This window comes from Octodon degus, unplaced genomic scaffold, assembly GCF_000260255.1.
Source record: "Octodon degus isolate 3935 unplaced genomic scaffold, OctDeg1.0 scaffold00219, whole genome shotgun sequence".
Lineage (NCBI taxonomy): Eukaryota > Metazoa > Chordata > Mammalia > Rodentia > Octodontidae > Octodon > Octodon degus.
In genome coordinates, this window is record NW_004524795.1 from 754,711 (window position 1) to 781,693 (window position 26,983).

The 26,983-nt window shown below is 49.5% G+C and overlaps 1 protein-coding gene across 10 annotated transcripts in view; it reads right to left on the reverse strand.

The window, feature by feature from the left end:
* The window catches only part of Gas7 (growth arrest specific 7), a 245,170-nt gene that overhangs the window by 34,062 nt on the left and 184,125 nt on the right, over window positions 1–26,983 (reverse strand). For 8 of the 10 annotated variants that reach the window (XM_004645164.2, XM_023705407.1, XM_023705405.1 and 5 more), the window contains exons 3-5: window positions 25,668–25,748; window positions 13,363–13,448; window positions 4,996–5,049 (exon numbers count right to left, since the gene is read on the reverse strand). In XM_004645164.2, the coding sequence (XP_004645221.1) occupies window positions 4,996–5,049; window positions 13,363–13,448; window positions 25,668–25,748 (221 nt within the window). The remainder of the gene's footprint in view (window positions 1–4,995; window positions 5,050–13,362; window positions 13,449–25,667; window positions 25,749–26,983) is intronic. The other 2 variants (XM_023705409.1, XM_023705408.1) reach the window with 1 other exon arrangement.

Genomic DNA, 26,983 nt, shown 5'->3' on the forward strand with positions numbered 1-26,983 from the left:
GGCCCTGCTTACCCACTTTCTGTTCAAACACTTTTTGAATGGCTTCTCAGTGCCACATGCTGGGTGAAAACCCAGCAGTCTGTGTGAGTCTATTCATGATATTTCTCACATCAGCTTATTTGACATTTTTCTTCCTTGCCAACAGCCTGACCATAGAAGAAAGTAGTTTCCCTAGTACCTGGCCCACTCCCCCCACACATACTAGGTTCTTAGTGCAATGACTAGCGACTAGAGATACCAGTTAGAGTGGCTGCACTCATGGTTTGGGTCACGAGGAGGCTTGGGGAGACACATAAGTGGTTTCCTGCCGCTGGAGTGTGCATGGGGTGCTGGGGCTGTGGAAGGGCCAGGGACCCAGGAAGGATCTTACTACAGGAAAGACTTGCCACTTAGTAAGAGTAGGACACAGGCAGGAAGTGGGGAGGTCAAAAGAGCCCTGCAGGGAAGAGGGGACCCAGGGCTGAGGCCATACCTCAGAGTTGGAGAATGTGCCACTCGCCTGGCTTGGCTCAGAGTGGAAAGGGGATAGAGCTGAGGAGCAGGGCCTGTAGGCCTGTGGAAGCTGCACAGGAGGGAGGACGTGACCGTTCACTGCGGGAGGCTGCACCGTGAGCTGGGGGAGTACAGTGGTGGCTGAGGGCAGCATGGGACAGGGAGCCTACATAGAAGAGCCTGAAGGTGCTTTGCAGATTTACCAGGAGTGAACCCACGAAGTAGCTTCAGTGTCCCCACTCCAGGCAACACCGGGCAATGGGGAGACATTTTTGGTTGTCACCACCCAGCAGGGTGGGACTGTTATTGGCACCTGCTGGGTAGAGGTGAGAAGAGACCGATGAACTTCCTACAGTGCACAGAGTAACCACACACTTCAAAGCCCTGAAATGTCGATGGGCCAAGCTGACAAAGTCCAAGGTGACTGGCCTGGCTGGAAGGGCATGGGGGGACAAGGCGGTGGCAGTGGTTGGCAAGTGGTGGTGCTCTGATATTCAGGAAGCAGTCAGCTCCAATGCTTATCTAATGCTTTGGGACAGAGATGAGAAACTGAGGCATGTTTAGGAAGACTAATGCTGCCACTGTCGTGTGGCTAGGGATTGGCAGAGAGGGCTCCTTAGCTGGCCTTCTAAGTCCCGGGCCACTCCTCTTACCTTGCTCTGTCTTTCTATGACCCCGGACCTCAAGTGCAGGCTCTGCACCACAGGACCCCATCCTGCAGGGGGCACCCCCCAGAGAGGGAAGAGCAGGGCACAGGGCCTTCCCCATGGAACCTCTGCTCTGAATCCCTGCCTCTTCCTGGAGGACATTCTCCAGGTAGGCAATACCGGGGTCCAGCTTCCCCTGTGGGCAAGATCTCGCCTCCTCCCATAGCCTTGTGGGCACAGCAGGGGCCACAGTCACATCGTGCACCCTGCACACGCAGGCTTCGGCTTAGGCACCCCTTTGTATCCAATGACAGCTAAGCGCACCCTAGGTGCTTCATACTTATTAACTCACGTGATCCTCACGGCAGCCCTGAAGGCAGGTGTTCTTAGTATCTTCATCTTACAGATGAGAACAGGAAGCGCAGAGGGGTCAAGAACTGAGACAGGCTTACACAGGCCAGTGGAGCCAAGGTTGGAGCCCAGCCCATTCGGCTCCAGCTCTAGGCTCCTAACCCTGTCACCTGGCCTCTCTGACACCCTGAGGTAGAGCTCTGTGCCCAGTCCCACTGATGGCCAGGGCTCAGGCAGGAAGGAGTACTCAACAGAAGGCCCTCCATGCATGAAGGGGAGAGGCCTCACTCACACCCCCTCCCTGGAGACCCAGGGTTCCCCAGCTGCATCCCCTCCCCCCCAGTACCAGTGCTATTCTCTCCGGCCCGCACCCGCACCCCTACCACACATCCTGCCCCACTGCGGGGGACTCTGTGTAGCCCAGGCTCCTGCCAGGGACATTCTGCCCATGGCAGGCAAAGCCTCAAGGGTTATCTAATCATCCCTTCAAATCTCTCCACACCAAGGGCCACCTAGAGGGAAGCAGGTGTCAGTAGGGCACCTGGCCATGGCATGAGAGCTACTGAATATGGGGAGATCCACCTGAGGGTCTGGTGGGGGACACTGAGTCACTCCAAGCATGGGGCTGCCATGGGGTAGACATGGGCAGGGGCCAGGGGCCCCTTTACCAGCTGTCCGATTCACCTGCCTGCAGCATTGAGGGAACAGGGTTTGACACTGAAGCAGACCCTGGATATTCTCTCCAAGGGAGGATGATCTTGGAGGGGGCTTCAGGCCAACAGGGAGAAAAGGACCCAAGGGCCCTTCTTCACTCCCTGAGCCCCTTCCCAGGGTGCCAGATTTTAGATAGGCTATGCTGGGAAGTGGAGGCTAAGAAGCAGAGTTACCGAATTCTTCTGGCCAGCAAAGAACAGGGCTGCGTGACTTTGCTGTCATCTCTCCCGCTGTCCTCGAGATTCTGACATGCCACATTTGTGCCAAGGGCTGTGCGCTGCCATGAGAACCTGGCTCTCCCAACCTAAGGGCACACTCCACCTGCCAGTGCGCACTGCTGCCAGCAGGGATGGATCAGGCCAGGCTGTCAGGCCCTGCCCGTGTGTCAGCTCCGTCCAAACCAGCTCCAGGCCACTGAGCTTCGGAATCCTGTTCTTGCTCCTTGGCTGGGGACTCACCTTTTGCTGCCCAGGCCTGGAAATGTGTGCTCTGTGGGATCAGTGAGGGAAGTTGCTGCCCTCGCCCCTACATGCCAGAGGGTGGAGAAGGTCTAGAGTCTCAGTGTCCTAGATACTGGGTCATCCCCTCCCTGAGCTCTGGAGGGTCAGAACGCAGAGCAAGAGCTGGGCAGAGGGCAGAAATCTTCAGCCTGGAGGAATGCGTGGCCCTGGTGGCCAGGGGGTGCCCTGGGCGGCGTCCTGGTTTGTCAGCCAGGAGACCCAGCTTCCAGTCCTGGACTGCTCCCCACTGCGCTGTGGCCTTTGGTCAGGGCTTCCTGTGCTCACTTTTCCCAGGAACAATTATCCAAGGCACAAATGTTTATTTCAAAGCCCTAACTGTGTTCTAGCCTGGCCACAGAGAGACCAAAGGGAGGTACGGGGTAGCTCCAGGAACTGCCCTTTGAGTAACTATCTCACAGGCCTTAAATGCCGGCATGCTGCAAACCATCTCATGAGAAGCACTGATATAGGCTAGTAGAAAAAAAAAGAAGGCGCCGAAGCTGGGGCGGATGAGGAGTGTGCCATCCCAAGGATATCCAGGGCCACACGCAGCCCACTGACAAAGCCTGGACTGCTGGCTGCAGGACAGCACAGAAGGAACCCGTCAGAGGCCCACACCAGCGCTAAGGCCATTATGGCAATGCTGGCCAGACTAGCACTCTGCCTTTCCTACTTTATTTCTTCCATTTGTCTTCTAGACAAACTGTGACCTCTCCACTTTCTTCTCTTCCTTCTTTCCCTCATTTCATGGACCTTGGGGAGCTCCTGCTTTACCCCCAAATTCTGGATGTGCATGGCAGCAAATCTGAAGACAGAGACTGTATCTCCAGAAGCCTGCACCCGTGGGTGCCTTGTCCAGCACTGTCAGGGCCTCTAGAAATACAGAGGCCACTGCCACCCCACGTGCCCCACAGGCTGAGCCACTCTGCTCACCACCAGGAAGAATAGGGGGTAGAAAGGGATTGATGACCTGAGGGACCCAGCCAGCCCCAGAAGGGCAGTGCAGACAGATGACAGCATAGGCTTTGGATGCTGACCCTCTACAGTGGGCCGACTCTGGGTGAGGTGCCACTCTGTGCCTCAGTTTCTTCATGTGTAAGTGGGACGATGATCACACGAGTGTGCCCTGAGCACCTGCTACGCACTGAGCTTGTGTAAGTGCTTTGCACTCATGGACATCCTTGCACTACCCCTGCATTAGTGATGCCCCGCTGCCCTATTTTACAGGTAGACACAGACGGGTCACAGGGAAGAAGTGTGGCAGCTTGCCCCAGGGGTCACACAGCTCATAAGTGACACTACGGTTTCAGCATCCAGGTTCATAGTCCCTTGCCTGGATGGTTTCTGTTAACTACACCTCACACACAGCTAGTGGGCAAAGCGAGGTACTTGGAACACTGCTTGTACGTGACAAATGCACACAACAGTGGTGGCAGTTATGACGGTTGGGTTCACTTAGTTTGTTTTCCTATAAATTAGGACTTCCAGCCAGGATAAGCCAGGGAAACAGAACCTCTCCTGGCTTGATCTCTGTGGGGGCAGCAAGGATGGCTGAGTGGTGTGAGATGGAGCTCAAGAGAGAGCCCCTGTTCCCAACTCTTTTGCGTCTGTGACAAAACATAAGCTCAGGACCCACTTCTCGAGTCTCCAAGTTGTGGGCTGTTGGGGCAGCTGGACAGCTCCTTTTCCTACTTGGAGGGGACACTGACATCCCACCCCCCAGTCCAGTGCAAAGCTGAGACAGGGAGCGGCGTGGGAGTTCCACTTTACACGGGCACTTGGCAGGGTTCTGGGAAAGCCCTGGGAGGTAGACTGGCCCCTCAAAGCAGAAGCTGCCTGCCTCTCGTCAAGAGCTCCCGGAACACTATTCTTAGGGTACCTCCTCTTGCTTTTAACTTTGACATCTTCCAGAAGTTTCCCTGCACAAAAGCAACCCTGCTGTGGCTGCAATTTACACATCACATCACTCGCACACAGCTCAGTCCACCCCCTTCAGCCCACTCCTGTACGCGCACCTTCCCTTGCCCGCTCCGCAAAAATGGCTTCTGCGTCTTCCAACCACCTTCCTCTCCCTGCTTCCTTCTCCAGAGGAAAACAAGTGACATGTGAAACTGACAGAGAAAGGGGAAGGAGTCAGGGGAGTCAGCTAAATCCAAGCTTTGGAACTTCCCCGTTTCCAGGCTGGGCATCACTTCTGCTTGGCGGTCCACGTTGCCATAGCAACAGCCCAGCTGTGGCCAAATGCCCCAGCTTGCCACCCAACCTGGAAGCGCCCAGTGTGAGTCACTTACTGTGATGGTGTTTTCCTTGCTCTGCTTTTTGCTTGGTGAGGAGGAGCCCAGGTTCTGGGGAGAGAAGTAAGAGACATCATCAAAGCTGTTCTCCATATTGGACTTTCTTTCTTTCTTTCTTTCTTTTTTTTTTTTTTCTCATTCAGGCTCCCTGAGGGTGGAGGGATTGGTTAGGAGCCCTCTGTGCTGGTGAAGTTCAGAGATGTTCAGCCTGCCATTAACTCCTAAGTCACCATAGCCGGGGCCAGGGTGGGCAGGAAGCGCTCCCGAGTTCCCTCTGCTCCCATGCTCAGCTCTCAGGCAGGCAAAGTGGAAGAAGGCTCCTCTCCTAGCTGGGAGAAGACTGCTCCCGGGCAGGTGTCCCCTCTGCTCCTCATGCCGGTGATTGGGGGAGTTAACCCCTCCGCTGCCCCCTGCTGGTTACTGGTACTGCGCTGCTCTGTTTCAGTGGCAGAATCCACTGGGGTGCAGAGAGTTAAGGCCAATTACAGGCGGACCCCTCCTGCCGGTGGAGATTCAGCACATGACATCTTATTCTGAAACACCCAGATCCAAAATATCAAACCCTAAATGTGTATAACGCGCAGGGGCGCTGCTCAGTAACCGCCAAGACGTGCCGCTCTCCCAGCCCCAGGAGGCAGGAGCGAGTTCTCAGCCAAGCCCAGCCTCAGCTTCCACTCAATCTCTGGGCTGCCTTTTCAAGTCCTCCCCAATGCCAGCAGGCAGACTGAAGCCCCCAAGGACCTCTGAGACCACAGGTCCTTGGCAGCTTGCCAAAGTCTCTGCCTAAGGGTTTGCTGGTGGACAAAATGAAGGGTTACTGGTTGAAAACGTCTCATCCATCTTCTTTCTTTTTTTCCTGGTACCGGGGATCAAATTCGAGACCTTGTGCTGGCCGAGCAGGTGCTTATGCCACTGAGCTGTATGCCTGGCCACATCTATCTTAAGAGCAGAAGACCCTAAGGGAAACATTCAACCTTGGATCTTCCTTGTACAATTAGCAATTGCATTAGGAATGGGACACCAGAGGGCCCCAGGCAGGCCTGAGGCAGCTCCTGTCTTGAGCCCCACAGTGACTTTACCCCTAAGCTAGCTATGGCTGGTGGGCCCGAGTACATCCTGGCTCTGATTCCAGACTTACCCTATCCTTGGTGGAACAGAAGAAATGGGAAAATCATGCAAGGGCTTTGTCAGTGAGGCTCACGGAAGCCAGCAGTGTCCTCACCCACCTGCAGGCCAGTCCGACCCCGGAGCAGCCAGTTGCTGTGGTGAGCACCAGCCTCTCCCTCGGGAGCTTGGCTAATTTCTTACTGCCTTATAGTCCCCCTCTGACTGGTAAATAAAATGAACTCATAGAAAGTGGCATCCTTAGCATTCTTAGCAAAAGTAATTCTTTGAGGATCACTGACTTTGAGATCCTAACCAAGTATCCTGAATCCCTTGAGCCTCCGCTTTACCATCTATAAAATGGGATTGTTGCTGCTGTACATCAGGACTGAGGAGCTTACCCAAAAGAAGACTCAGTGTACCTCCCAGAGCCGCTGCACCAGTGGCCCCTAGGGCGGCAAGCTGTTGCCATACCGAAACTGAAGCCCTCCCTTGGACGCATAGTGATCCCGCCATCCTGTTATTTGCCCAAGGTGTCTCTACATACAGCAACTCCTCTGCCCACTGTAGTTGTTCGCAGTTTCCATGAACATTTATAAGGCATCGACTCTCCTGTCTGGCCTCCCCTGAACCCTCTCATGCTATCCACTCCATCCCAGGCCATGTGTCAACTGCTGAGGAAGGCCAACAGAGACTCCATGATAGGAAACACAAGTCTAGTCACCAAGAAGAGATGGGGACAGAAGTCTCTCTCCCAGGTCCTCACATGCAGAGACACTGGCCAAGCACACGGATGCCAAGAAGGGGCAGATTCTGTAGTTTTCTGTCCCCATCGTACACGAACATGATACTGCTACCATCGCGGTGTACCTGGCATCCGGTGCTCCAGCATCCTCACCAGCCTTTTAAGGCTGCAGATGGATGCTGCTATTGCTGGGGATGCAGAGACAGAGAGGAAGAGAACTAACAGGGAGGAAACCCTGCAAGAGCTACCACTACTGAGCACTTGTTTATCTCAGCGAGCACCAAGCTTGGCATCTGACCCGCTTAATCTGGTTTAATCCTGACAACCCCAGCAAGCTATGGGGCATCTTATCTGTCTTTGCAGACCATGATACCAAAGGCTTCCAGATGCTAAACCATCCAGGATCACAAGACTAATAGTGTGGAGGCCAGAGCCAAAGCCTGCATAGTTCTTTTTTCTGTCTTCTATCGTCTCTTCACTTTGAGACCTGGGACAGTGCCTTGCTTCCCAGGTATCTTTGCAGGAGACAAAAGAGAGCTCCATCTTCTACTAGCAGTCATGTCAAGACTGCAGTGTACAAAACTCCACGGAATGAGATTGGGCATGCTGATCATACCTGCCCACCACAACTTAGGCCAGGACAGGAATACAAGGCACGGGGAGGGCCGGCGTTCTGTGCGCGGGAGTCAGGACTCCTCTGATCTGTGCTGTGCTGGCTGGAGATCATTTCAACCAGTGCTGACCCGGGATGGTGGCCACAGACAATACCAGTCTCTGAGCCCACCAGTCTAGCTTCTATACATGCATCATATATGGGCAGAGATACACAGCTATGCATCACATATGTACACACCCCTATTTCGTATCACTGAAAAGGCGGGGAAGGAAGGACATGGTATCACTGTGCCAGCATTTACTAGCTATATCATTTGTTTCTAAATACTACTCCCCACTAAATGGAACCCAAGCGCCTTGGGAAACATGGCTAATCCCAAATACAGTGTAGACCCAGAATATTTTATTGCAGTAGGAGCTAAGAAAATGCATAAAGAGTGGGGATGATGTAACAGAAGCCCTTCTTTTAAAGCGCTCCCACAGACTACATGTGGGAAAAGAACAAAAGAGAAGACTACAACTGCCTTTGTTCCAAGGTGGGGGGAAGAAATATTTCATCCTAGAAAAATACCAATTTAAAAATGTACCAGGAATTAGAAATTCACCATTTCAGAACCCCCGTGTCAAAAGAGATTCAGGCCACGATTATCACAGATGTTCAAAGCCCTAAGTGCAAAGATTGTGGGGAACAGGACAGTCACATAGTATCATACTAGCATCCCACAGGGTACTGATAAATTAGGAAAGAAAAATGCATTCCCCCAAAGGAGAAATCTAGTAGTCTCTGCATTTGCCGAGCTCTGAAACGGCCTCAGCGGCAGGTTGCAAATCCAGGAGCTGCGACTCAGGATGCGAGAAGCGCTCAGCATGCTTAGAGAACGCCCTTTGCCACCACTGCTTACTGGGAATCTAAGAACTTAATGAATCTAAGCACAAGAAAGTAGTCAGATCCAGAATGTAGGTCATGCTACAAGACAACTGACCTGGCCTCTCCAAAAAGTCAATGTGAGCAAAGACAGAAGAGGAAAAAGAAGTGTGAGATCAACCTAGCTGAGAAGAGATTAAAGAGACAACATGGATAAAATGTTCCATCCCCACACAATGGAACGCTGTGCAGCCGCAGGAGTGAAGGTCTGATCCACACCACAACACCGGCCTCAAAAACATAAGGAGTGAAAGCAGTCAGTCGCAAAGGCCCACAAATAGCATGAAATGTCCAGAACAGGAAAATCCAGAGACGAAAAATAGAACAGCAGTTGTCCAGGGCTTGTTGGGATTCTTTGGAGGTGATTAAAATATTTCAAAATTCATTGTGATGATGGTTGCACAGCTCCATGAATACACTAAAAAGCCTACTGATTGTACAAAAAAGTGAGTAAGCTGTATAGTGCATAAGTTACATGCCAACGAAGCTGTTTTTAAAAATGAGAGACAGACAGACAGACTGGAGAAACAACATCCAACGAAACTTGACTAGACCCTGGACTGGAGAGAAAAGCTGATATGAAAGACATTTGGGGACAATGGGTGAGTTTAACTAATATATTTATGGTAATATTACTGAGTACTGAATTTATGTTTTTTAAAGTGTGATAATGGTATTGTGGTATTTTTTCCCTTTGAGATACATTCTGAAATATTTGCATTTAAAACAATATACCAGGAAATTGCTTGAAATAATGATGAGCTGGAAGCGTTAGGTAGCTGTGATAGGGAGCATAAATATAACAAAATTAGTTTAATGCTGGTAATTGTGGAATTTAAATGATAGTGCCATACTGTTTTATTGTAGTATTCTTTGAACTTTTATAAAGTTTGCAAATTCCCATAAATAGTTGTAAAATTTCCTTTGCTTGTGATTCCTCTCCTCACTGATTTTGCAAATCCTTCTCAGCCTGCAGTCCTGACTCTACCTGGGCAGCTCTACTGTCACCATGAGGACCAACAGGTGGATCACACGCCAGCTGCTGCCCATTCCCAAGGGAGCCCCTGCTCCAAACACCTTCCCAGTCCATAGCTAAGCCCCTGAGAATAATTTTCTGGCTCCTACTTCTTGGGCAGGTGGGATTCTGGAGAAAACCCTACCAGGGCACCCCAAAGCTGTTGGGATCAAGCCTGAGCATCTCACGAGAGCCCCCTGCAGACACCCCCAGCCTCACCTTCTGCCCTCCCCACTTCTGATTCAATGAGCCACACAGCCTGCTGTACCTGGCCTCTGTTGACTCCTTGCAAAGATCACTTTTCTTCTGGCCTCCAGACATCCACAAAGGCTCTTCCTTCTCCTGGAATGTTGTTGCCCCAACCCCCACATCTCTGCCAAGCTAAACCTTTGCTCATCTTTGCTGTTCTTCAACAAAATATCTTTTCTTAGAGAGCCGGTGCCTGAGGCCACCAAACTGGTCCCCGTAGCACACACCTCTCCATCCCTCATCACTGCTCCAGTTAGGCAATTATTTATCCAATTCTGTTCCTGGCCTGCTACACACTTTCAAGGCAGCGACTACCTCTTTATCTGTCTCCATTCCTGTAAAGATGTGAATGCTCAGTGGGTCACATATTACTGAAGTAGGGACTGGGAGCAGGGTTCAGCATCTTTCTTATTTTCAACCCTTTTCTTCAATGAGTCCCTCACATCTCTAAACCTATTCTGAATCCTATTCTTTTTCCTCCCTCCTGTATTCTTCTGGAAAAGATAATGGAAAACCAGAATAATTTAAGTTGGATCACAAAAGGGTCTGGGTATTGGTAGGCAAGAAGGAAGAAATCTAGTTAGAACTTGCTTCTTCTATGAGGTCTCGCAAGACTGCCCCCTCAATACTGAAACCCTCCAATGGGTGGCACTAGATCACTGCCATCACCTTGTGCATACCTGCTCAGGTCTCTCCAGGGCTAGGAGGAGGTGCCAGGACCCTCAGGAACTCCTGGGTACCCTGCCATCAGTCCTGCCCGTAACAGAGCACACTGAGGACATACTCCTGACTTCCATAAAAATCTGGCCTTCCCTCCCTGTCCTTCCAACATTCTGATCTTCCTGGTTGGCTTGCTCAAGGGTGGCAACCAGCAGGCAGTATAAAAAGAACATAATGACTTTCAGGCTAAAAGGCTTATCATCCTGGCCTCTGTCCCTGTAACCTTGAGCGAGCCAATTTACTGCACACTCTGCCATGTCTCATATGGCGTACGTTCACCTGCTTCCTCATCCATCTGTTTCAATTACTATTAAGGGTAATTATCATGAGTTATGATGGACGGCCTGGGAGACATGTGCAAGTCACCATGCACGCTGAAGAGGACGCACTCACAGATGCTCTGTGGTGGCACTGTCTGTGAACCGCTCACCTTCTTAACATTAGGGACAGATGTTTAGGCTCTTGTGCCTTCTGCAGACAGCCAGTTCTGCAGGTTCATAAAGCAGGATAAAAAGTCATAGCTTTTAGGTTGGCTGTGGCAGGAGGATCACAAGTTCAAAGCCAGCCTGGGCAACTTAGCAAAACCCTGTCTCAAAAGTAAAAATGGCTGGAGGCATAGCCCAGTGGTGGAGAATTTGCACAGCAAGTTGAAGCCATGGCTTTCATCCCTACTCTCTCTCTCTCTCTCTCTCTCTCTCTCTCTCTCACACACACACACACACACACACAAAGTGTAATGTTGTGCTCATTTTAGTAAATGTGAGTGAAAAGTAGTGAAATATGCAAAGGAAGCAAACATTACTCATGATGTTTGAGCAAGACTTAGCAACCTCAGAATAATTCATATTTTCAAACTGGGTAATTCTTATTCTGAAGAGCTGTCCTGTGCATCACAGGACATTTAGCTATCTCCCTGGCATCATGTCATTAACAGCCACCACAGCTGTAACAATCATAATGCCTCCAGATGTCCCCTGATGCGGCACTGAGACCTTAGATGCAACAAGCCACCACGAATGCACCCAGCCATTATTTTCTGCAGACAAGGGTAGTTTTCCTTCTCTCAAATAAGACTGTAGCACATGTAGTTTGTGTTCTGCTTGTCCTATTCAGCATTAAGTTGTGAGAATTTTCCAAATCATTACATTTTCTGTGGAAGAAAGCTTTTTAATGATCATATAATATCATTGGCTGGCTGGGTGTCTAGCACCATAATCCACTTTTCTCAGACTCTGTTGCCAGGCAATTAGGTTGGGTTCACTGTTACAGGGCTATAAATAATGCTTGGGTGAACAATCGTATACATAAATCAAAATCCCTGAATATATTCCAAGAACAGCTCCTGGAAGAGAGATTTCTGTGTTAGAGGCTTGTGAGACATATTATTGAGTCACCTTCTAAGTTATAAGTTAATTATTCCAGTACAGGACTGGTTAAGTGGTTGAACAACAATTTCTCACTACTCGCAGAGGCAGCAGGAGTTATTTTTTACTAGGGAAGGGAGCTTGGAGAGCGGTTTCCAGTATTCTGCCCCACGATGCTTAAGCTAGCACCAGCGTTCTTTGTCATTCACAAACCACAGCAGAACTTGGGCTGATGTCTTCAGAGACACCCTCAAATAAGACAAGTAAGCCACCCTTCTAAAAGAGTGACAGGAGCCACACAGAGGAGGCTATTTGGGGACTCGGCAGGAAACACTCAAAGCCAGGGTTGATTCCTGCTGGGTGGTATGGGTGGAGGAGTGGGGGGACAGACACATCACTGTGTGTTACTGACGGAGTCTGGGTCCCTACTCCTCAGGCGTGAGCCCGACGTCAGCAGCAGCCGCACCTGGAGACTGGCCAGAAACACCCAGCTTATTCAAGCCCTCCTGAGAAAGAATCTGGATTTCAACAGGAGTCCAGGAGACTGAGAAGTCCATCAGACTTCAGGAACTCTGACCTGTACTGATGCTCCAATTCTTTGCCAGACTTTGCTGAACTAAAGCCAACTCCAACGAATGCTTAGCTTCTTAAGCAAGAACAACTTAGTCAGTTTTCAAAAACTAACATTCTCACCTGAACTGAAGCTGAATGGCACCCTGAATCTTACTAAGAGAGCGCAGGCCTTTCTTCCAGTGAGTGGCTCGTGGGAACCACTCCGTGGTAGCTGTCGCTTTCTTCCCCATCAGCAATATAATTGCAATGATGATCATCAATGATCATTATTGCTAATTATAATCATCAGCACCATCATCAACAGTTTAATTCTAGGACAAGATCTCTGGATCTTGGAAGTTTCATCAAGAGCCCCTCCATGAAAATTTGTGAGCAGACAGCATGAGACCAGTCCTAGTTTCTTAGAGACAGCTCAATGCACCTGAGGAGAACATGGGCTATGACATCAGGTTCACTCTCACCCCACAGTCACTGGGTGAACCTGCACGAGCTACTTCACCGTTCTGTGCTCCTGTGGTCTGGTACATCACACAGGAATGGCCCTGACACCCACCTCGTGCCCTTGTGTAAGTGTTGAAAGGCATGGTGAATAAGAGCAGTTTGGGAACCTTAAAACATAGTCCCAGTTCTTCCCATTCCAAGGCTGCTTCTGTCCACTTAGCAGATGAGATGACCAGATTTTACTAAATTCCATCTGGACCAAGTAAGAGGAGTAGAGGATAGAACCGGACAAAGAACTGGGTTGCCCACGCGCTTAATGTGATGGAAAACCTGGATGTCGTGTCAGGAATGCAGACGGTGGCCTGACAGTAACAACTAATGGCTATCCGACCGTCCTGCAAACCGCCCTTGCTTTCTAGGAAACTAACAGACTAATCATCCGACCCTCTTCCCACCAGGAAGCAAAAGCACAACCCAGATAGTTCATTCACTCTCTCCTTGGGGGCAGAATGGGGCTAGTGTCAGCTGGACTCTCACAATGCACCCATCTTTAAAGAACCCTTCCTGGGGCTGCACAAGCAGCAACCCCTACTGCCCTTAAGGGACACCTTACCTGGGAATCACCGGTGGATTTTCGGAGACTCATGTGGGCAGTCTCAGGAGGGTGCGCTGGGGTCCCTGATGCGTGGTATCCATTCACTGCGGGGACAGAGACACGGCTCAGATGCTGTGTGGGCCACAGACAGGCACCCTGGACTTTGGCCACTGTGATCCCTTTTCCCACCTCCTCCCCAGCTTCTGGGAGGTGTCATGTAGCTAGGTCCATCTCAGGAATTTTCAGTTGTTGGAGAGCTGGAAGTGGGTTACAGGCATCTCTCTAATCCCCAGCGCGCAAATTTCTAAATTCCCAGGGGAATAAAAAGTGAAGTCAGCAGAGTCCAGCTTCTGTGGCCAGAAATTAGTTGCAGTCTCAGGTGCCAGTCAAGTGTCCCATCGCCCTACTGTGTCGGGTGGGCCCTCTGCCACTCTCCTACATCCCTTTCCTCTTGTTCTCTCAGAAGCACCTCCCTCTTCAATCTTGTGAAGCAGATACAGGTTGAATATCCCTTATCCAGAATGCTGGGGACCAGAAGGGTTGCATGTTTAGGGTTTCTTTGGATTTTGGTATATTTGCAGACTTTGCATGATTTGAACATCCTTAATCCAGAAATCTAAGATCTGAAGTACTTCAAAATCCAAACCTCCTGGGTCTCATATCTCTGTTCAAAAACTTTCAGATTTTGGACTTTTGGGTTTGGGTTGTTCAATTTCTGCAACAGGAAGAGGACGGGGTCTACTGGTTTCATGTAATGTGGCTCAGTCAACTGCTACCTAGGCGATCATATACAGGCCTTCTTGAGTCCCATATTACTAAAATGAAGGGCTCCAGAATTCAATTCTTAGTAACATATGCATGTTGGGGGACATGCTCTCACGCTCCTAATTCACCAATAAATGTTCTTTTTTGGGGGGAGGGGTGGGACACACTGATTTGTAGCATCTTCCAACCTCTGGGGCATATTCAGCTTGTACCATGGCCAGCCTCGAGCCCACAACACGACTGCATGGTCCTGATGTCACTAGTTCATACCGAGACCCGTGTGCTCTCAGTCCCTATGACACAGCCACTGCCCAGATACATTACCTGGGCCTACAGGAGCCATTTCTCCCAGCAAACCTGAGCTCATGTGTCTGTAAAATGGGCCTAATTCCACCTGGTCCTCAAACCTGCTTTGTCAGTGTGACAATCTAGCGAGGCAATAATTGTAAATGAATCTATATGCTCTACAGTATTCATTAATAAAGCAGAGAGGAAGAGTGCTGAAGTGGGGGGAGGCTGATGCTTTTGTTCTTGAATTCAGTCCCTGTGTATCACAAGCCTGCACAATCTCTGCAGACCAGGAAAGCAAGCCACCCCCAAATGCCAGGATTAGGGTAACTGCTGACAGTGCAGGGCGGACTTGAGGAAGGTGCATAAACTGAAGTCCACCTCATGAGCTTTCAGAAAACTCTGCAGCATGAGAGGAAGCAAAGTTGAAAAGAACTGCAAGCCACCGACGCCCACCATGGCTTAAGCATCCCTAAGCCAAACCTATGAAATGCTCCCAAGTGTAAACGTGTTGTGGGCTGACACAGCGTGAACGGAAAACTCCACATCGTGAAACTCATGCACACAATTATTGAAGATATTATATAAGACTATCATCAGGCTATGTGTAAAAGGTATATTTGAAATATGAATGAACTTTGTGTTTAAAGTTGGGTGTTATCCCCCAAATAGCTTGTTAAGTGCAAGCAAGTATTCTAAATCTGAAGTCCCACACCTGGACTACTTTTGGCCCTAAGCATTTTGGGTAAAGGACACACAGCTTCTCATATGAAGCAGCAAAGACTGGATGAAAGCGATGGGCAGGGGGATGGGGAAGAACATTCCAGGGGGGGCCCTTTTCACGCCCAGGGGCAGACTGCATACTGTACCACACGCAGCAGCAAAGGAACCCAGGCTGCATGTAAGCAGTCATACCAAACAGGCTGCCTCCGGGCAGTTAGCTTCTGCTCTCCAGGGTCTGCCCTGTCCTCCTGAAGTGGGGTGGGAGCAGCACCAAAAAAGGGGAAAGTGTACAACTTGGGTCCTGGAGGAGTGGCTCACAGAAGCCAAAAGAAACAATGTAATCTTGTGTGGACAGGTCCTCCCCCATGTTCCCCAGGTTGACTGCAACCCAATGCAAAAGGCAGCTGGGGAAGGGAGGCTAGGCCAGCAATCCCAGTTACTCGTGATGCTGATGCAGAAGGAGCTGGAGTTGGAGGATCACAAAGTAATTCTGTGGGGCCCTGTCTCATAAAATTTAAAGAGTTAGTGATACAGTCAGGGGCAAAGCTGTCTAAGCACCTGCCTGGCAAGCTCAAGGACCTGGGTTCGATCCCCAGTACTGCATGCTATGCTGGCCCCAGAATGCCAAGCTTGCTGTGCTGGCCACTGAAACCAGGTGTGGTGTAATCCCAGCACTGGGGAGGCTGAGACAGGAGGATCAATACAAGTATGAGCTTACATAGTGAGACCTGTACCTAATTAATTAATTATTTATTTATTTTTAAAAAGGGAGGGCCGGGGCAGAATCAGGAAGGATGCTGAAGGGCTGAGGGGATGCGCTCAGATTGGCAGGAAGCTGCAGCAGGAAAAGGTCCAGGGTGATGACAAATACATCTCACAACAAAGATAACACGCAGGAGATTTCCCTCATCAAACAACACAGCACTGCAGTGGATGAAACACAAGAAGTTTTGAGTGTGCATCTTAGCCTGGAACCAATTAAAAGGCAAGCATAGAGACAAACAGGATCTGAATAGTTTAATTTTAAAAGCTGATTGAAATGGATCTATTAAACATCCTAACCCATAGACAAAAATAGCATTTTTTTCAAAGGAACCACGAAACATTGAAAATGTTGGCCACATTTCAATCACAAATATATCATCAATAAATGGCAAAAGGCAAAAATAACATGGGTCATATTCTTTGATTAAAGAGCAATAAGAATGGGTATTAATAATGAAAAAGTAAATAAATACACAAAGTCCCCAATATCCCAACTCCTCAGCACTTGGAAACTTAGGAAAATGGCCTCTTAATCTCAGGTCAGGAGAGAATTTAAGACTACAATTACACAATGTTGAAAAAACAGCAAAGAAAAACATACAAAAACAAATGCAATAAAGTCCCAATTATCTTGGAGAAAAATCCATAACCTTAATTATTTCATTACCAAACCCAAAGGGACAAAAATAAAAGGACTAAACATTCAATTTAAGAGTTTAGAAAAAAATGTTAAGGCAGTGAAATAAACCAAAGAAAAACAGGAGAAAGGAATATCAATAAAAATTAGTGCATTAGGACCCAAGATGACACTAGACCCCAGAACTGGTCATGTGCATGCATGCATGCGTGTGCGTGTGTGTGCGTGCGTGCATGCGTGCGTGCGTGTGTGTGTGTGTGTGTGTGTGTGTATGATTCCGGGAGTCAGGGCAGGAATCACAACGGTAAAGAAAAGGAGATGAAGCAGCCTATCTGAGAGTGAGCACAGATAGCCAGACTCAGGAATTAGAAAGAACACATGAGTGTAATAAGCATGGATCTTTTGTTACTGCTGTTAATACAAGAGCATATAATTTCTAATTCTATGCTGGTAAAAGCCAAGCTTCCATGAGATTTTAGTTGTCAAAAAGACTTCAAAGAACACTAGAAACGCCAAAATAGAGCAAAACCTTTGACAAATTACCTCCCTGCATGAATCACTGGACCCAGACAGTTTTATAGGCAAGTTCATACAAACTACATCCAAAGAAATCCCCAGGCACAGGCGGTATCACAGGGCAGAAACACGGGACAGGTTTCCCAGTCTATACACAAAGCCAAATGACCCCATCACCAAATGGAACAAGCACCACACAAAGGTGAGCTGCAGTCGGTCTCATGATGAAAGCGAAGCCCACACAGCTTTTTCTGAGCAGGGAAAGCCACTGTGTTTGATGCTACTGCCCCTAGGAAACCAGGGCTGGTCCCCAGCTTCCCTGGAGCAGAGGCTGCCCCTTTCACCCCTATGTTCTCTCTTCCCAGGGCCTCAAAGTGCACCCTGCTGGGCCACCCCCTCCTGCCCCCATTCCTGCCAGGGTCAACACCCTTGGCACAGCCAGGAATGATGTTGTGCAGGGAGGCCTTCTGCCCCTACCTAACCCAATCAATTCCTTTTTCTCACTTCAGTTCTGGTCCATCAGCTGTTGGCTAATTACTACTCATGTCAAAACAATTACTGGGAAAGAAAAACTAATTTTCCATTCGACCATTTCTCCCCACGCAGCAGCTCCCCTCTGACAGACGCCCTGTCTTCTCTCTAACACTCCCAGGCGTGGTCAGAAAGCTGATCAGGGGCGATCAGAACAGCTAGGGGCCCAGAAGATCATGGTGACCTTGGCACTGCCACTCCCCTCCTCTGGGCTCCCCACTCACCAGGGATCAGGTGCAAAGCAAGCACAGCCCGAGTTGGTGCTTTTAAAGGTTTCTGGCCCCTGGAGAGGGTTCGGGGACAATAAAGTTGATTACGAATCAGTTGGTAACCATACAGAATATAATTTGGCATACAAGGAAGAAAATGAAATGCCGGGGAGACCCAGGAGTTGTTGAGTTTAAAAGGGGGAATAAAAACTACCTGGTAGTTGCAGTAACTTAAAAAATAAACATAAACACAGGCACCTACCTGTGCAATTCTTCCATAGGGGCAGCTAAACCAATCGAAAGAGCTTGGGAGATGTACTGCAAGAGGAACAGATATGCGGGTAGAAAAGAAGGGGAAGTTGTAGTAGGAGAAAGTGAATAAAAACAGAAAAAAGAGCATAAGAAAAATTATCAAGACACTAAGCAACAAAGAGTCTGCAACTTCGGCCAGCCAGAATTCACCCTCCCGGCAGCTCTGCCTCCACATTTCAGCCCAGTCCCTGCTATGCACAGCTCCAACCGAAGCCCCACTATCCAGGCTCTTGTTCCCTGGAGAGCACTGAAAAAGTACAGGAAAGTCAATCCTTGACACCCCCTTGAGCCTCCTTTAGCCCTGGTCTAATTTTCCCTCTCTCTGGAATGAACAGGACAACTTGTCCTTCCTCAGGATAAAACTCTTGAGAGCTCTGAGGCTATGATTCTTGAAATCCATCCATTCATCCATCATCCATCCATCCATCCATCCATCCATCCATCCATCCATCCATCCAGCAATCTAGCCATCCATCCATCCACCCACCCACCCACCCATCTATCCATCCATCTATCTACCCATCTATCCATCCACCCATCCATCCATCCATCCACCCACCCACCCATCCATCCATCCATCCATCCATCCATCCATCCATCCATCCATCTATCCACCCACCCACCTACCCACTCACCCATCCATCCGCCCATCTACCTATCCATCCATCCATCCACCCACCCATCCAACCATCCATCCATCCATCCATCCATCCATCCATCCATCCATCCGTCCATCCATCTACCCACCCACCCACCTACCCATCCATTCATCACTTTCCACCTATAAAAATTAAACATGGTAGAACACAATGTTTTCTCAGCTGTGTTACCCAGAACACCAATTCTGCAAGGTGTTTATAAATGCTAATAAGCAATGAAAAGAAGTGTTAAGGGATATGACCCAAAGAGCTTAGGACAAGTGGCCCCACTGTCCAGTCTTAAATTGTGTATTTGCAATAGCCCCTTTAAAATACACTGAGGTGTGCCCTGAGTCTCACATGGGCAGCAGTGAGCAGCACCCCCACTTATCCACAGACACAAGACCCCCTTCCCGTGGCAAAGCAGAACTGCCATAGAACTCACTTTGGGAAATACAGCTGGGGCTGTGGGAACACAGATTCTGAAGTCAGGAGAGCTCTAGAATCAGCTATGTGCTCAGCATCTCTACAGCAGCATGGGCAAAAGCTGCATCCTTCCCCTCTTTCCACACCATTTAAGACAGGCCTTGCAGCGGAGTCCACCCCAATCCATTTAGGGGACAAGTTTTACATGAACAGTCTCTGTTCCAGCAATCTCTGTCTATCTACCAGGTTAAGATGCAAACTGTGCTCCCAAAGGTAGGACTCACAATATATTTCCACCCGCAGCTGTGAATGGTTGGAATCTGGGGCTATTCTCCAAGGACAGCCCTGGAGCCTACACTCCTTCCCCCCACCAGCATGTGCTACAGAACATACAAGCCAGGCGCTCCCTGGAGTCAGTGGGGAGATCTGGGATAGAGCTGGGGAGATGGCTCTGAGCGTGGCCCCTTGCTAATTCTGCAAGGAGGGCAGGGCCCTCTGTGGTTCTATAGGGGAGAGGAGCTGGTCAGGCTTCCTGAGCTGGGGCAGATAGGCATGAGTGAGGATTCAGGGCCCGTCGCCTCTTCTCACGCAGGGCATCTGTTCACCTGCTGGCATACTCTGGCCAGCCCTTGAGCTCAAAGGCAAGAGCTCCCCGACCGTGGGGCTCTACAGAGACACTCTTCTCCTGTGTAACCTGGGTCCCCCAGAGGCTCCTGAAGACTGAAGTAGGATCCCTGGCTGAGCTCAAGCCTGAAGGCTGGGCAGAGCCAGATCTTAAACCCACTTTTCTGAAACCTTCTCCCCTAAACCCTAGGAAGAGAAGCTCAATAAGTCATAGATTTCCTTATCCTTAAGAAAAACACACATACAAGTTCAATGGGTATTGCAGGCCCAGCTCAAGAAAGAGTTTCCTTCCCACATGTGCATGAGTAGATATAGCAGCCTCTAGCCATGGTGGCTATTTAAACTTAAACAAGTCAAATTTAAGTAAAATTTAAATCCAGTATGTTCTATAGGCTTGAATCCAAGACTAGAAAATGTACATTAACGGTTAAACATGAAATGTGGTTAAAAGCCTGACATACCGTTAATAACATACGATGTTTGTCCTATAGTTTTGACAAATACACTGTGGATATGTGAGATATTAGCAGGGGAAACTGAGGCCAGAAGGTAGCTCAGTGTTAGAGGACTCACCTCCCACACATAAGCCCCTGGGTTCAATTCTTAGCACACTTTCTTTTTTTTCTGAGACAAGCTCTCGCTATGCATTTCGGGCTGATCTTGTGCTCACTCTTGTAGTCCCCAGGCTGATCTCAAACTCGCAGAGATCCTCCAGTCTCAACTTCCTGAGTGCTGGGATTACTGGCGTGTGACACCACACCCGGCTCTGGGCTAACACAGCATGTGGGTCTGAGGACCAAATTCCCAACCTTGTGCTTGCCAGGGAGGTGGTTATGCCTCTGAGCTATCTCCCCCAGCCAGCATACTCTTAAAAAAAAAATAAAAAATAAAAAAAGAATATCCAAGGACCCAGTCCATTGTTTTTTAGGATTTTTTTTTAAACTTTTGTGTAGCCTAAAATTATTCTAGGGCCAGGATATAGCTCAGTGGCACAAGTGCCTGCCTGGCAAAGTGGAAGGTCATAAGTTCAATCTCCAGTACCTAAATAAATAAGTAATTCCAAAATAATTTAAAGTTCTTAAATGAAATAAAAATTAAAATTAAAATAAAATACAGTTAAACTGGCCATATTTCAAGTACCCAGTAGTCACGTGAATAGCCACATGTGGCCAGTGCCTCCCACACAGCACAGCAGGCACGAATGGTTTCCATGGCCACAGAAAGTTCTCGGGGACACTACTGCTCTGTCATTCACCCCACCCAGTGACTCAGACAGGAAATGCCCAGATCCTCTTTTGTCACTCATTTTCTCTCCCTTTGCTGTTGCTACTATTCCCCTTCTCCACAAATCACTTCTTCCATATTGTATTTAACCAGCCCAGAGCAGACTTCTAATACTTGCAGCACTTTTTGAAAGCATCTCAGGACTTATTTTGGTTTAAATTATTCCTTATTCAGAAAGCCGGATAGTAGGCAGCCTGAGGAAAGTGACCAATTGAATTAGCACAGCTCCGCAACCCTGGGACACCAGAGAGGCCAGACTGACACAGGCCCTGCCCGCTGCTCACTGAAGACTCACCCAACATCCAAAGTGTGGAGCATAATTCTAAGGCATTTGGGGTGTCTGCAGATCTCTGTCTCCCCAGCTCATAACCTGGTGGAACCAGGCATCTAAACAGCATCACGAAGAAAGACATAGCTGTGCCCACAGGGGCCCTTCAGATGGCTCTCAGAGTCCACAGAGCTCCAGCACTGACGTCAGTCTGAGGCCTGTGGCTTCCCTGCCCCCTGGGCCCTGAGCATTTGGGCTGGATTGATCTGTGCCCCTCCCCACCCTGACATCTCCCAACTCCTTGCTCCTTGGTCCCCTTCTTCAGCATCCCAGAGCAATGTTGTGCTCAGGAAACCAGGCTGGGTTTTCCACATTCCCCTCACCACCCCCATTTGCAGGCACTGCCTCTATCCCTGCCAATCAAGAACAGTCTCCCTAGGGCCAGGGGCAGCCTGGATGCCTCTTACAGAGACAACACACCCCCACCTGCCATCTATTCACTTACCCCTCCCTACCATCACACTATGAGATCCCAGCGCCTTCCTCTGGCTTAGCTCTCTCATCTCTCACCACTCTCCAGTTTTTCCCCTACCCTCCAGACATACTGATTAATTTTATGTTCTTAAATCTGCCAAAGTTAGTCCTGCCTCAGGGCCTTTGCACTAGCTGTCCCAGGGCCTAAAACCCCTTTCCACCCACACCTTACACTCACTTTCCTTACATTCTGACATAAATGCCAGTCCCCACTGAGGCCTTCCCTGACTCCCAGTCATTCCCTATCACACTGCCACACTTCTATTCTTTGCATTAGAACAAATAAGCAACATCTGACCCATTTTCTGAGTGCTTGTTTGTCCAGCTCCCCTACTTTTGCAGGTTCCTGGGGATCAGGCACCAGTGTTTTTGCTTTGTCTAGGGCTATAGCCCCACCAACAAGAATAGCAGTTGGCACCCTTTAGAGAAGGGCTGGCACTCCAGCACTGTGGCTTTTGCAGAAATGAACAAAGTCAAAGAAGTTGAGATCAGGAGTCCCAAGGAATCTCTGGAAGAGACCACAACCCCATGTAGACAAGTGCGGGGAGTCGAGCTTTGAAGCAAGCCTATCTCTCTATGCCTCTTCCCATAATAAAACTCAATCTCTTGAGAGCTGAGTGAAAAAATAAAGGAAAAATAAATGGTACTTTTCTATGGAGACCAATATCAATGTGGCCACTTCTCTGTTCCACAGGTAGATTCAGATCCATCTGGGTCCTGCTAGTGTATGAATAGTGGGCTCTCTTCCCTTCTGTCCTAGAAGGTGGATGATGTGGAGACATCTGCATGCCCAGGGAGGAGGCATCAAGTGTCAGGAAGCTGGGAGGCTGCTCTGTGCTCCTGCAGGCCCTTGAGCTACCAATGGGGAAACTGACGCCTAACAGAGAGAACCAACAAGCCTGCCCCGGCTTAACAAGTTATAACCTCACTAAAGTGCTCCTGATTATTAACACCTGCAGTTTATAGACCCCTGAGATAGAAAAAAAATGCTCTCAATTCAATTAGCATACACGATTGATCCTACGATGCATCTGATGTCCAAAGGAACTAAAATGTGTGCTTGGGAGGGACTAGAAGCTGGTCTCAGATTCAGTGACAGGGTATTTATAGCACACGCTGCCACTCCCTGCTTTATTGGGGCATGACACAAAGATGCTCAAGCTGCAGTGCACTGATGTCCTGAACCACACACCTTTTTTCTTTTTTTGTGGTGCCAGGGATCAAACTCAGGTTCTTGTGCTTGCCAGGCAGGCACTTATGCCCCTGAGCTATCTTTGGCCCCAAGTCCTGAGTCATTTGAGGCTGGAGCTTCCTAATTTCCATGGTATTGTGTCCATGGAGAGACTTTGCTGGGGACTGTCCTGTGCCCTTTGGGACAGAAGATGCCTCCATTTAACAGTGACAGTCAAAAATGTCTCCAGACCTTGCCTAATGTCCCCTAGAAAGCCAGATGGGACACTTAGCAACTATGTGGTATGTTATAAACAAACAAGGCGACCCATGGCCAAGGCTGTGAGTTAAATGCTCTAATTCACTGCAGGCCTTCCTGGAGCCTGCAGGAGCAAGCAAAGCTGTGTGTGTGACTAGGTAGCCCCCTTCCTGGATTGTTTGACAGGGCTTCATGTTCCGTGGACTTTGCCTTGGGAAATACCACCCTAGGCCCCTAAGTGGCCCACTCTCTGTCACACACTCAGCCCAGCTTGGGTCACCTTGGGGCTGCCAGCTCCAGATCTGACCCTGTCACCCATCTCCTCATCTTTCTTTGCCTCTTGCAAAGGCCCGGGACCTGATTCAGTCCTGGGCATGGGGGCTCTTGACTTGCTTGTGGGGTACAAGAGGGAGCTGATCAAGTGTGTGCTTCTGCAGGGGTCTAAGCCAGCTCCTCCAAGTCCCCCTTTTGGAAACAGCAGAGAGGGGACTGAATGCTGCCTGTGGATGAGCCCGCAGAGCAGGCTTTGGAGAGGTGACCCTGTGACTCAAAGACTAACACCAACCAGCTCCATCCACCAACCAGCGTGGCAGGCTACGGCAGTCACGGCAGGCGGTCATGCTCACACCTGTCCTGTCCTCAGCCCAAGCCTCCCTCTGTCCACAGTGCTGCCATGGCCTCTTGCACAAACCACATCGGCAGGAAAAGACAACTGGGATTTTTTGTTAGTATCCTGCTGTCTTAGAGTCAAGTCACCAGGAAATAAAGCCACACCTCAAATAACTCACACCATCATTTCTATTGTTTAAAAAATCCACAGGGACAGCAAAGAGAGAGAAGGGGTGGCTTGGACTGCCTCCTGTCACTCCGCAGCGGCAACTCAGCCTGAGAAGGCAGCACCCAGCTTGTTCCTCAGGACCTCAACAGCAAGTGCCACACCCCTCACATGGACCCGGGGTGCTCCTTTTTAAAACGTTACTTTATATAAAGTTATTTTATACACAATTCCAAGAGTAAATGCTCAGTCTCTACTTTTTACACCTTGCTGGAGTCACCAGTGTGACAGATTTCCAGCTTGAGTTCTGCTGGCAACACGTGCACCCCTGGACGGTGTCCATGAGCAGACACTTTGATTACCAAGTGAACAGACCCAGGCCACCTGTCGGGCAAGGGAAGCCCTGGCTGCTGGGAGCAACCCTCCTTCTAGGCTGCACTTCTTTGGGTTAGCTGGGCTGCTCTGGGGAAAGGGCTTGGACCTCTGATCTGTTTGTGAGATAGGGTCTCATGGAGTTAGTAAGCTGTCCAGGCTGGCCCTGAACTTGAGATTCTCCTTCCCAGACTAGGATTGAATTCATAATCCTCCTGCCTCAGTTTCCCAGAGTGCTTGGATTAGAGGCGTACACCACCACTCCAGCTCCCCATTAAATCCTAAAGGCAAAAGCCAGAGAATGTGGTTGGCCCACCACATGACACAGGGCTATGATCCGAGCTACTTGGGAGGTGGAGGCAAAGGAGTTGCAAGTTCAAGGCCAGCCTGGCATCTGAGTGAGATACTATCTCAAAATAAAAACGATGAAAAGAGATTCACATGGAGCTCCGCACTCCCTGGGTTCAATCCGACGAAAAAAGAGAGAAAAACAAAAGGACCACACCCCACTGTCAGAGAGTGTGTGGCCAGGGAGGATAACAACTGACAGAGAAAAACTCTGAGCTCCTTAAGGCAGCATGCAGCTGTGATCAAGAGTGAGTGGAAAAGAGCCCTAAACCAGTAGTCAGGGAGGGCTTCCTGGAGGAGGCAACAATCTAAAAAGGCAAAATCAGCAGCTGTTCTCCCTGCTGGTAGGTCCTTCATGCTGCCTCCTGAAATCTCAGAACTAGATGTCTTTTAAGTAACCTCTGGACAAACCTCCAACCTAGTACAGAAATGTCTACTGAGGCCATTTCCACTTGATTACCTCTGTAGACAGGGAACGCACATCCTACCACTTCCTTTCCAGAAGGTTCTGCTTGAAAATTGCCCCGTAAAAATCTTGTCCCTTTTATCTTTGACTCCTTGATGCCTGCTGGAGTCCCAAGGAGTGGCTCTGTCCCACCTCAGGGAAAAGCTCTGATGTGTCACCTCACCCTTCCACCTCCATACCCTGAGAACCCGAGCGGGCAAGGTGTGACATCACCAGCACGGCTGCTGGTCTGTCAGGGTGTCACCACCCCGACCAAGGCTTCCAGGGCCTCCTCAGCCTGGCATTTCCCCCCAGCGCCGGTCTGAATGAGTCCACACCTGGCTTCAGGTCCTGGAACCGGAGTCTGGGCCTTTTGGATGAAGGCAGGTTTGACCCCCCCAAGCTGCCCTGCCCAGTGAGTGTGCGCACAGTACCTGTTGGAGGCAGAGAGCTCCTGTGAGGGCCAGGGCTGGCTGAAATCCCAGGAGAACTGCTGGGGCGTTCCCAGGTGGTCTCTGTCAAAGAACAAATAAAATCATGATGAGAATTTCTTCGGGAGGAATCTGAGGGTCGGAGCAGATTGAGATGGTCAGGGCAGCAAAAGACAGGTTGGTGCTGCCTTCCTCCCCACCCTGCCCCTGCAGAAGCCGCTCTCTCCCCACCCCACGTGGCTGGTCTTTGCTGGGGGCCCTTCTCCCCTGGGGCAGGACCAGAGGAGGTAGGCACGGGGTCAGTCTCTGAAATGTCACCAGGACCCTAACTCCCACGCCCCCTTCGGTTTCTGTCCTCTGGGCTCCAGATTGGGCAGCTCCGCCTGGTCTAGGATCCACCAGAAGAAAGGGGCCTGTGCCATCAGGGTACCTTCCGTGGACCTTCCCCATTCGACTGTTCTGTGTCTTGTTTAAATTACAGCCACCTCGCCCTCTTCTGCTCCCCAGTGAGCAGCTGACCAGAAACAATTAAATTAACACTGCAGCTGCATTATTGTCCCCTGGGGCCACCGTGCCCATTCCACTGCTGCGCGCAGATTTCTTATACAATGACAGTGACAAAAATAGTCCTTTTTACTCTATACACTCTGATAATACAAGAAAACACAAAGAGAAAAATGAGTGGCACTTCAATTCCCGATCAGAGGTTGCTACTACCCGCATTTGGGTGTCCACAGCCCGCTTGCTCACTAGCTACAAGTTCATCTTTACAACAAGACAAAGTCCTACCGCGCTTTCTTGGCGTATGTCAACTTCTGTGAAAAGCTTTCCACTGTCACTGCAGGGGCTGGGAAGCTCAGCCGTGGGTCTACTGCTCGCAGCAACTGCCTGAGTCCGGATCCCAGCTCTCCTCTTACCCTCAGTATACCCTGGGCCACCTCCTTAGCATTTCAGTGCCTCAGTTTCCTCCCCTATCCAATGAGTTCAGTACTGGTGCACAGCCAAGGGAGGTGCACGGATGCTAAGCACCCACAACTTCCAGCATAAAGTCGTTGCTAAGTCAGACCTACACGTACGTGGACACCATGTACTTAAAGATCCTATTACTAAAAATGCTGTTGTTTAATACCAACAACAGAAATGAAGTCCTCTGAAGTCCTCTCTCATGTGGGATTCAAGAGAAATGCTTATTTTCTCCTTCTCAGCTTTATTCCTGCGATGTAGCTTTGGCCCAGCCACACCACCATTCTGGTCTCTGATTTTTCATCTAAAACAACAAGTTAGGCTAACTGGTCTCATAGGCCCTAGTAGTCCTGTCT